Source organism: Rhinoraja longicauda, chromosome 3 (genome assembly GCF_053455715.1).
Source record: "Rhinoraja longicauda isolate Sanriku21f chromosome 3, sRhiLon1.1, whole genome shotgun sequence".
NCBI lineage: Eukaryota > Metazoa > Chordata > Chondrichthyes > Rajiformes > Arhynchobatidae > Rhinoraja > Rhinoraja longicauda.
In genome coordinates, this window is record NC_135955.1 from 70,208,444 (window position 1) to 70,220,489 (window position 12,046).

Here is a 12,046-nt window from a genome sequence, read left to right on the forward strand (position 1 = left end):
TTATCCTCTGCCTTGAGTAATTGATTAAGAAGATCTCTCAAACAATGTTATAAAAGTAAATAATATTATACATGATCACTTTGATGTTAGTGAACCTTACCAGCATAAATTAAGTATGAGCTTTCCTTGCATTTCAACAACTGTCGCACTTCAAATATTTTATCAGCTGTGAAGAGTTTTGTGAATTTGTGAAACCTATTTGATAAGTATCAGTCCGTTCCTTAATTAGCTGTGACAAATGGTGGTAAGAGCAGTACAGACTTAATCTATTAAATTCCCTTTTTATGATTTCTCCTTAGGGGTCAAGTTCCTGCTGAGACAGAACTCAATTATTTGCAAGTTGCCAAACTGTTAGAGATGTATGGAGTTGATCTCCATCCTGTTTTTGTAAGTGAATAATGATGTTTAATGTTTTACTTTTCCATTTACTCTTTTATCGCTGAGTTGGATTAAAAATCTTTGGTTTGAGAGGTTATATCAATCCATTCTGAACACTCAAATTTTAAACCATTACAATTAAAACACAAAGTATTTGTGCTGTAACTCCAGAATAAGCGATCAACTAAGAAAACCAAGCCCAAAACCAAAGTATTATCTAACTATCTAACTGAATATGCCAACTTATGCCAAGGACAATAAATAATTCTATACAAAAAAACAGCTGCCAACATATTAACTAGTTCTTTAAAAAAAATTAATCATATAGATGCAGGGGAGTTGGAGGTACATAGATAAGGAAGTGTAAGGTGTGAAAACAGGGCAAAGGGAATGTTGATCAAGGAAAATGTAGAATAGATCATTGTTAGTTGGGAGAAGGTAACAACAAAGCAAACAGAAATAAAATGTAGTCGGAGACAGTAGGACTGGTCAGAGAACTGGGAAGGGAGAGGAGAAGGAAAGAGAGGGAGAGCAAGTTAGAGAAATCAATGTTCTTACCGCTGGGGTGTAAGCTGCCTAAGCGAAATATGAGGTGCTGTTCCTCCAATTTGCGCTCGGTCTCACTCTGACAATGGAGAAGGCCCAGGACAGAAAAATCAATATGGGAATGGGAGGGGGTGTTACCAGTTCATGTACCTTTACAAAAGGACCCATCTGTGTCGGGATGTGTCATTGTGCTACCACCACTTTGTCAGTTAAGTTAAAGTAATACATCAATAATTTAATAAGGAATTTTAAAAAACATTTTATACCCAGAGATTAATCAAAATATTTATATTTAAGATATCAAATACCTATTTTTGGGTGTCACAGGCAAGACCAGCAATTCATATCCTTGGGAAGGTGCTGGAGAGCTGCCTTCTAGAACTAGAAACTCTCCATGCTCTGCTGAGGGTATTCCCACAGTGCTGTGAGGGAGGAATTTCCATAAATTAAACCCAGCGATGATGGCGGATGTGATATATTTATGTCAGAACTATGTGCCACTTTGCGGAGAACTTACACATGGTACTGTTTCCATGGGCCTGCTATTGTTGTTTTTCTTCATGTTTGAAGCTGAGGATTTAAGAGGCGATGTCAAGATTTATGGATGTACTGTAGTGCGCTTTATAGATGTTGCACTTTGTAGCTATGATGCCTTAGTATTAAAGGGAATAAATATTCAGGATGGTGGATGGGCCACCAGTCAAATGAGGACATTTGTCCTGGATAGTGCTAAGTCTCTTGAGTTTTCAAAGTGCTCTTATCCAGACATGTGGATAATATTTCATCATGTTCCTGACCTGTACCTTCTAGATGATGGATAGCTTTTGGAAGTCAGAAGGTGAGTCAGTATAATCATCACTGATCTTCTATCTCAATACTGTATGTCCACTCTGTTCATATACTCTTTATGCCTTTTGTGCTTTGAAAATAGTCTATCACCCTCTATTCAATCTATTCCGTGCCTTGGTCTTCACAGTCTTCTTTGGAGGAGAATTCCACATGTTCACTCCACTTTGAAATAAGAAATGTCTGCTCATCATGTCTTATGTTCAAAAGTGATTGGAGCAGAATTAGGCCATTTGGCCCATCAAGGCTACTCCGCCATTCAATCATGGCTGATCCATCTTCCAAACTCAACCCCATTCTCCTGCCTTCTCCTGAACACATGACCAGTACTAATCAAGAATCTATCTATGCCTTAAAAATATCCATTGACTTGGCCTTGAGAACATTACTCCTGGATCTCGACCTGTGCCAGAGGAAACATGCTCTCTGCATTCTGCCTTTCAAACCCTGTGAGAATTTTGTGTTTCAAGGAGATTCCTTTCATTCTTTGAAATTTTTAACTTGGACAGGTGTGGTTATATATAAATACATAAATATATAAATACTGATTACTGAAAAAGTGCATAAGTAAGAAAGTAACAGAAATAAAATATCTAACAAAAACAAAATCACAGCTAATATGAATATTTTTCAGTAACACCTGCAAATGAAATCTCTAATTGAATTTCAGGGGGAAAACCAAACTGAATATTTTTTAGGTTTAACACCAGTCGGAGTTGTTGTCTACAAGAATAAAATTCAAGTTGGAAAGTATTTCTGGTAGGTGACTTATATTGTAAATCCGTTGTTGTTTTCTTATATCCTTCCTTTTCATTTTAAGTTAAAAGACTTTCTGTTTGATAACAGGCCAAGAATTACCAAGGTGAACTTCAGAGAAACCCAGTTTGAGCTAAAGGTTCTGGGCAAAGATGTAAGTTTAACACCACAATCATTTTCACACTTCCCTTGACATCAGTCCTTAACATCTCTATAAATGTATTATTTATCGTTTAAATTAAATGTTATGCCATTGAGTAGGAACTGTTAATAATTTCTACATATATCACAGAAAGAGGCCATTTAATCTAACAAGTCCAGATCGATGTATATGGATCATCTGAGTCTCCACCTGTCATTGATCATCTAAATCCATAATCTTGGAGTCATTTCTTCCTTGTATTTTGGTTAACATCGAAAAAGCTCTCTTTTATGTCTTGAATGTGTTCAATGTGAAACCAAAATTCATGATGTAACAATGTTTATCTGCTCCCAATATAACATTTAATTTGAATAGCACAATTAGTCACTTTACCATGCTAAAAGTCAATTTTCAAAATTGATCATACAATCTCACAATAGGACATAATTCCATAGTATTTCATTCCTGGCCACAAAAACAAACAGATGTGGTAGTAGAGCCAGTAGAGATATGATATTTTGAGCTCCCTATATGCACTATTCCTGGTTCGCAACACTTGATTGGAGAATAATAATATAATAATAAACATTTATTTTATATAGCGCTTTTCCAAATGCTCAAAGACGCTTTACAAAAACAGTCAAGACATAAAAACAAACAAACGAACTGTCCTGACGGAGAAGCGGCGAACAAATAGCGCCAGCGTCCTCTCACGTCAGGGTCCGGCAGTAGACAATAAAGAATACAAGACACACAATTACAATTTTTAACACAAACAGCCATCACAGTGATTGCTCCAGGCACACCCTCACTGTGATGGAAGGCAAAGAAAAGTCTTATCTCCTCCTCATTCTTCTCCCGTGGTGCCACGAGGCGATCGAGGCTCCCGACTTTTGAAGCCCCCACCGGGCGATGGAAAGTCCCAGGGCCGAAATCATAACTCCTTTAAGTGCATATATTAGCCCATGTTTAGTCCGAGAGAGTCAAGAGTGTTTTATTATCATAGTACTCAATAGATAACACGATAAACAAACATAAAAATAGTTCAATAATTGTTTTTTAAAAAACCCAATATAGTGCAAAAAACAAAACAAAGTTCAAAGTCCCTAGTACTACCAAAGCCGTTCGTAGTTCGGAATTTATTTGGTGTTTGTAGTGGTCGTTGGGAAGTAATGAGATCGTTGCCAGGGTGGTGTGGGTCGTTGATGATGTTGGCAGCTTTTGTGAGACTGTGCCTCTTATAGATCCTTTTGATGGTGGGGAGGTTAGTACCCGTGATGGGCTGGGCAATGTTCACCACTTTTTGTAATCTTGTTTGTTCATGGACCTTCGAGTTGCCGAACCAGGCCATGATGCAACCAGTCAATAAGTTGTCTGTCATACACGTCGAAGTTCAAGAGAGCATTTGTCGACATATGGAATCGTTTCAATCTTCTCAGAAAATAGAGGCTTTGAAGGGCTTTCTTTATGATGCATCAATGTGCTGGGTCTAGGACAGATCTTCAGACATATGCCTGCCCAATTTTATTGATGCCGTTGTTCTGGCACCATTCAATCAGACAATCAATCTCCCTCCGAGACTCTGACTCTTCATTATTTGTAATTCATCCAACAACAGTGGTGATTTTAAAGATGGAGTTGGGAACTGCGTCTGGCTACAACGTCATGGGTGTGGAGTGAGTAGAACAGGCGACTGAGCACACAGCCTAGAGGCGCCCCAATGCCAATGGTTATCAAGGAGGAAGTGTTGTTGTCAATTCATATCAATTGTGTTCTGTTGATGAGAAGGTCACGGATCCAGTTGCAAAGGGATGCACAGAGACCCAGTTTCCTGAACTTGATAATATGTTTGGAGGGAATGATGGTGTTGAATGCTGAGCTGTAATCTATGCTGATGTATGTGTTTTTATTGTCCAAGTGGTCCAGTACAGTGTGGAAAGCTAACAAGATTGCATCCCCCATTTATCTTTTGTGGCTATAGTGGGTCCAGGTTCTTGCAGTAGTAGGAGTTGATATGCGCCATAACCAACTTAGTAGCTAATTGAGCAGGCAATTTTGAGGCTTATGATGAGGTGTACTCCTTCCACTGATTTTGCTTGACTGCACTATGTTCTGATCCATTTCCTCAATATTTTCAAAACCATCCTGAATGTTTCTTTTCCACTTTGAGTGAATGAGCAATTTGTTCTCAGGAGTCACTGAGGACATTGGATTTCTTCTTAGCGTATCTGGGAGAGGACTCTGATATTGATTTTCTCATCCATCCAGTGATTTTGCAGCACTAGAATGGGAAGACATAAAATTTAGCCTTTAGTCTTGTTTCAATCTTGTAGGCTTGCAGTCAACAGTCAACTAACATAGTGTCAACCAAGAATGGACCACTGCCAGATTCAGGTTAGTGAAGAAATATGTTTGTGAGTTAGGAAACAAGGATTTGGTGAGTGGGTAAGGAGAGCTATAAACAATGTGAAACATGAGACCGACAAATAACGATAAAGCCAAAAAGGGGGATTGCAGTGAATCAAGGCTGGGAATTGGAAATTAGAGAACAGGAGAGGGGATATAAGCAAGACCTAGGAAGTCAATTATCAGAAAGTAAGAAAAGATGGCAATGAAGTGAGTAATTAGTGGCCTTTGATCTACTGAATTCATTATCAGGAAGTAAATTTCAACAATGTGCATTTTTTAATAAGGTGCAGTCCGAGAGTGCCGCTCCAAGACATTTTTTGACTTTCAGCCAGAGAATTTTTGAATGGAAATTAGCTTGGGCTTCCTATCTGCCTTGTCTGAAAAATGTGGTCATGTTTGCAAACCACTGTATTTCAAATATGTTCATGCACCTAGATTTTATTCTGGATTAAAGAGACGTAGGATTGAACTTTAAATTGTGGAAATCACATATTTATTACTGTTAACAAATCTTCATACTAAATAACAAAAGTGAAATATGTAACATTTGTTGTTTTCAGTTACCTCTTAAATTTATTTTCCATTAAAATGCTACAAAATTCTTAAAGGAGATTATTGTAAAGGAGTGTTCATGATAAACGATGAGATAAAGATGCATTAAACAGCATTAAATATGAAGAATTGGCAACAGGTTTTCAATTCTTGATTATTTTAGGTTGTGGTTGACTTCCCCAGTAAGTTTTACAATTAAATATTTGCAGCAAAATCCTGTATCTACTTCCTCATTGTGAACCACAATTGTTTATTAAAGTTTGGCAAGTTCAATTTTCAACAAAATAAAATAATTTGTTCCCTGCCCAAAGACGTTGAAATGGAAAAAGGAGCTCTTATTCGGGATGAAAATGGTGAGATTTAGACATTCCCAGTCGAAAACCAGCAAGGTCATTTCAAAGGTGACTTCAGTTCCGTTGAACCGCTAAATTATGTACATTTTTGTTTTCATATGTGTTATGTGCAATAAGCTAGATGTTGTTGATACAATATTTCTGCTGGGAATCTCTGCCTGTGGTTCCCCTCCCATGCTTATCATATAAGACAATAGTTAAGCCACATTTGGAATGCAATGTGTAGTTATGGTTGTCACACTGTAAGAAAATGTGATTGCACTGGATAGATTGCAGAGGAGATTCATCAGTGCCTGGGATGTAGCCTTTCAGCTATGATGGGAGACTGGTTAAGCCCAGTTTGTTTTCCTTGAACAGAGATGGGTGAGAGAGGGTGCCAATTAGATGCACAAAAATATAAAGGCCATGAAGTAGATTGAAGGAAACCATTCCCCATTGCAGAGGTATCTAAAACCAGAAGTCATCTGTTTAACTTCAGGCATAAGAGGCTTTGAGGGCAACTGAGGAAGAACTTTTTCACCCAAAGGGTGTTAGTAATCTAAAAAGCACTGCCTGAGTGGATGGTGAAGGAATAGTGGATCAGCCAGGAGTAGTGTCAGGGGAGAGGGAGACACAGAGATAAGGAAAGGAAGGTGTGAAAATGAGACATCAAAGGAGATGTGGATCAAGGAAAATGTAGAATTTTGTTAGCTCGGAGAAGGTGACAACAAAGCATACAGAGATAAAATTTAATCAGGGGGACAGTCAGACAGGTCAGAGAACTAGAAAGGGTGAGGGATAGAGAGAGAGGGATAGCATGGGTGACTTGAAGTTAGAGAAGTCAGTATTCATACCGCTGGGGTGTAAGCTGCCCAAGCAAAATATGAGGTGCTGTTTCTCCAATTTGTGCTGGGCCTCACTCTGACAGTAGAGGAGGCCCAGGACAGAAAGGTCATTATGGGGAAATAGGAGTGGGAGTTAAAGTGTTTAGCAACCAGGAGATCAGGCAGGTTTAGGCAGACTGAGCGGAGGCGAGACCAACTGCAGGCTCAGCGATCGTTTCGCTGATCACCTCCGTAAGCTGATGTATGTGTACAATGAAATGATTGGTATTTATGAAAGCTGACCAGAACGTTTGTGCCTAGTGCTAAAGACTATGGAGGAATCCAACACCATTGTGGGATAGGGCTTTGCAGAGAGTTTGAAACCTGTTTGTTCTAGATACATTGCCAATATCATATGAACATGCAGGGATTGAAAGAATATCAATCAGGTGCAGACAGATAGGGTTAGATGAGCCAAAACATCACCTATCCATGTGCAGTTACTCCAACACCTTGTGTCCTTGGGGTTAGTTTAATTTGATATCATGGTTGGCACAAACATCATGTTCCTGTGCTGTTCTGTGTTCTCTGTTTTATCACTTATGAATCTAGCGAGGAAACAAAAAGCTGATAGACGTAAGCTTCAATTGCAGCATTATCAGCTTCTATTAGTATGGAGACTGCATCGAGAGCTCAGACTACTGTCACCTAAGGCCAGTTTGCTCTCTTGTAGGGTCTGCAAGATATTACTGGTCTTGTGAAATCGTGTTCTATGGAGAATTAATGTTTTATCCACTCTTATGCTGATAGCATTTCTGTTTCCATCTCTATGACTCTGCTGGTGCATTAATAAACAGGTTATTGGTATTACAGTGATGATAGTCACTATTTGCCTGCAATTGATGTAGAGCCATATAGCACGGAAACAGGCCCATCAGCCCAACTTGTCCCTGCTGACCACCTTGCCCCATTTAGGCTGCTGCTTTTTGGAAAAGTCCAAATTTTAAATGTCGTTATTGTACCTGCCTCAATTACATCCTCTGGCAGCTCAATCCCTCAGGTTCCTATTATATCTTTCCCTCCTCACTTTAAACCTATGCCCTCTAGTTTTTAATTCCACTACCCTGGGAAAAAACTATGTTCATTCACTCTATCTATTCCTTTCATGATTTTATACACCACTCTAAGATCACCCCTTAGCTTTCTGCACGCAAAGGAATAAAGTCCCAGCCTGCCCAATCTCTCCCTAGAGCTTATGCCCTCGAGTGCTGGCAACATTCTCGTAAATCTTCTATTATCCTAGAAATTTTGTTATTTTCATTTTGCACCAAGTATTTCAAACCCAGTACTTCCTTGTTATTATGACACATTAGCACAACTAACCACAACTGTATTACAAAGGTTTTTTATTGAAATCCCAGAATTTATTAATTAGGGAAAATAATGTGTGCACTATTAACTTAGAAAGTGGCATGCTGGGAAAGCGTAAACCTAGCCCTAGATGAGGAAAAAAAGCTGTATTGTTCCTCATGTTTCTCCTGTCAGACAAAAATGTTAATTCAAAGCTCTGATTTATAGTACAGAGCTCAAATGTATCCTGGGGCCACCGACTCCATTGCATTGTTCTTTGACTTTGAATAGTAAACGCAGCCATTTGACTGGAAAGATAAAACAACGTTAATTAATTTTATCTTGAACTCATAAAACATCACAAGACAGATAACGACCTAGTTATGAAGCCACTGTGTGTGAATGGGTGATCAATCAATCTGCTAATAGTATTCAACATAGAAAACCTAGAGCCATTTTGGGTTATTTTTGGGATAGGCTTTCAGTGAACTTTGCTTTTCATGCATTTGATAAACCAGAGAGACCTGGGGATAAAAAACGTATCAATCAAATACATTGTTGTGGGAATGTGTTTATTATATTTTATAATTCTGAAATACTTCAGAGAACATGTAACATTATGCAATAATTTCACAGGAGAAATAATAAAGTAAGTCCAAACAGAAAGGATGAATGTTCAAAGCAAATTCTTTATCAGTTTAAAAAAAATCATTTTACCCAGTAAAATGACTAACATATGATGAGTTAAAAAACCCCATTTATGAATATCTGAATGATTGTCTGTGAGAATTACATTTGTCTTGCATGTGCAAAGTCTTTGTAATGACCCTGGCAAAAACTGCCTTCTATCTAGCAGCATGATTACCCAGACCCATTTCAGTATAGCACTGGAGCAAAACATTAATTGTACCAAATTAGTTTTTATTCAAAGTTGGCAGAATACAACTACTTATGTTGTGTTGGAACAGCTCTGGGCTTAAAGGCCAAATTCAGAACTACATATTCTCAACATGAATGGCAGCAATCTGGATTAGCTGGCAATAAGGCGTTTTTGCTCTGCTGCTGGGAGGAGCTCGGGTACTGTCATTCTGAGAGGGCTGCACATTTTTGGTTGATGCATTGGAATAGTTTTGTTTGAATGTAAGATGCAGTCGTGCATCACAGGCAGCACAGTCCTGCATCGTATACCTGTGCAGTACGGTTGTCAGAGGTTATGGGGGAAGGAATGAAATGGGGTTAGGAGGGAGAGATAGTTCAGCCATGATTGAATGGCGGAATAAACTTGATGGGCCGAATGCCCTAATTCTAGTCCTATTCCTTATGACCTAATGATCAGTACACTGACATGAAACTTTGTGGAATTGATTCTTGCTCCTTGGGGATTACGGCTGGCATAGAATGCCTCTTCCTAATGTCACCTCAGCAGAATGTGGGTAATTCTTTTGTACCAGAACATTCCTTCTTCTTTCGAAATTGTCTACCAGGATGTAACGATTATTTATGTTCATTCTGTTTTCATTTTTATGTACCTTGCTGCCAATTCTTTTCAAATCAGTTAAAATGACTTTGGTTTCAGATGATCTTTAATAATCACGTGTGCAGTATAGATTTACTGACAAGTGCTTACCCCATAACCTCTGGGAAAACTAAATGCCAGAAATGTGGAGTGCAATTCAAAACTAGGCACGAGTGGCATTGTGATGAATAGGTGCAGTTAACCAATTCACTACAAACTTAGTGCATCTAATTAAGAGCAGAAGAACTTCTTGGCTATTTTGAAGTAAAATAAAGATAGCTGAAAACATACAGTGAATCTATAATCATCAGAAACTATAACATTTAAGTATTTTGGTAGAAATTTGTGCGCCTTGAAGCATGACCAAATTTGAAGGCTTAAGGTTAAATTTTGTCCTTAAACTAAGTCCAGAAAAACAAAGTTATGGAAAGTCCAAAGGAAGATCTTGACACAAACATCCACTGACCACTTCCCTCCACAAATGCTGCCATACATTGAGTTCCTCCAGGTACATTGGCCCCCAAAAATTAAGTCTCATCCTTGTCTTTTTTATTTGTTATTCCCTTTTTCAATCCCGAAAATTACATTGTATTTGATTTTTCGTGATTTACTTAATTCTTTGTGATGTGGGGATGGTCTGTGTGCCCAACATTTATTGCCCATCCCCAATGCCCTTGAAATGATAGCTACCCTTTTGAGCTACTGCAGGAGCATTGTTTGTAGGTAGTTCCAGGATTTAGACAAAGCACCACAAAGGAATGGTGATATTTACGTAAAATAAGCAAAACCAGATTCTGTTTATCCTTCAGTGTTTTGGATATAAAATCTCAACAAAACTGGAGAATGAAGAAGGGTTCCAACCCGAAGCGGGGCCTTGAGTCTAAAGAAGAGTCCCAACTCTAAACGTTACCTATTCATGTCCTCCAGAGTTGCTGGCTGGCCCACTTGTAATTGTAATTGTAATTAATTTATTAGCCAAGTATGTAAAAACATACAAATAATTTTATTTGCCATACAGTCATACCAAAAATGCAACAAAACACACAACTACATAAAAATTAACATAAACATCCACCACAGCGCACTGTGATGGAAGGCAATAATGTATTATCTCTTTCCTCCTTTTCTCCCGCAGTCAGGGCAGTCCAACCATCCGCAGTCGGGGCGATCGAAGCCCCCACATCAGGGCATTCGAAGCTCCCGTGATTGAGGCGGTCGTAGCTCCTGCGGTTGGAGCTCCCGAAGTCGATCATTGACAGGGATCGCAAGCTCTACGATGTTGTCCGCAGGCTCCCGCGGTTGGAGCTCCCGAAGTTGATCCCCAGCAAGGGGACCGCCGGCTCCACAATGTTAGGCCGCAGTGCGGACGGAGATACGATACAGAATACGATATTGTCGAGGAAAGAGATTTTAAAAAGTTTACCCCACCCCCTACATGCACTAAAACATACATTTAACAACAGACTAAAAACAACAAAAGAAGAAAAGGATGAGACAGACTGTTGGCGAGGCTGCCATCGTATAGGCGCCACCTGGTGGTAGTGCAGCACTTGTTACTGCAGCACTTTGGGTCTTTGAATAAGAGATGAATAGTCTTTGCCTATGATTCATAAAGAAGGGAAGCGAAGAAAATGTCAGCAACGTAAGAGAAAAAATAAGGATCAGATAATTTGTGATGTTCTTTGAGGAATGCATGATCAGAATCGTTGTCTACATAAGATGGGAGAAAGAAACGTACAAGAAAGGACTTAAAAGTTTTCCATTGGGAGTCACTTTAACAGTGGGGATCTGCTTATCTCTCATTACCATATGTATGATACATATGAAACATCACAAATCTGAATTTCACTTTATAATTTTTTTCTATTTGTAGTGCTCTGAAACGTCATACTTCTTTGAGGTACCCAATAAAGCAGCCTGTAAGCATCTATGGAAGTGTTGTGTTGAATATCATACATTTTTCAGGTATGTATCATTATATTCCATTGCTCCTGATCTGAAATGCACATGTCTTAATTTCTGTGAGAAAATGTATGTAGTGACCAAGTGTTACAACATTGGCATTAGCTAATTTGTGTTCAGATTATAATTGATGAAAAGTAACAAAAAGAAAATGTACACTGTAAATTCATGCAAGTTAATGCAAGGGGTCTCATTTTGCAAAATGTTAAAATGGACATTATACACCGATCAGCCAAAACATTATGACCACTGACAGGCGAAATGAATAACATTGATTATCTTGTTACAATGGCACTTGTCAAGGTGTGGGATATATTAGACAGCAAGTGAATAGTCAGTTCTTGAAGTTGATGTGTTGGATGCAGGAGAAATGGGCAGGAGTAAAGACCTGAGCAACTTTGACAAGGGCCAAATTGTTATGGCCAGACGACTG

At 38.7% G+C, this 12,046-nt stretch overlaps 1 protein-coding gene across 4 annotated transcripts in view; it reads left to right on the forward strand.

The window, feature by feature from the left end:
- Nucleotides 1-12,046, forward strand: part of epb41l4a (erythrocyte membrane protein band 4.1 like 4A) — a 139,003-nt gene that overhangs the window by 79,535 nt on the left and 47,422 nt on the right. For all 4 annotated transcript variants that reach the window (XM_078396358.1, XM_078396355.1, XM_078396356.1 and 1 more), the window contains 4 exons: nucleotides 300-387; nucleotides 2,441-2,529; nucleotides 2,617-2,680; nucleotides 11,525-11,616. In XM_078396358.1, coding sequence (XP_078252484.1) covers nucleotides 300-387; nucleotides 2,441-2,529; nucleotides 2,617-2,680; nucleotides 11,525-11,616 — 333 coding nt within the window. The remainder of the gene's footprint in view (nucleotides 1-299; nucleotides 388-2,440; nucleotides 2,530-2,616; nucleotides 2,681-11,524; nucleotides 11,617-12,046) is intronic.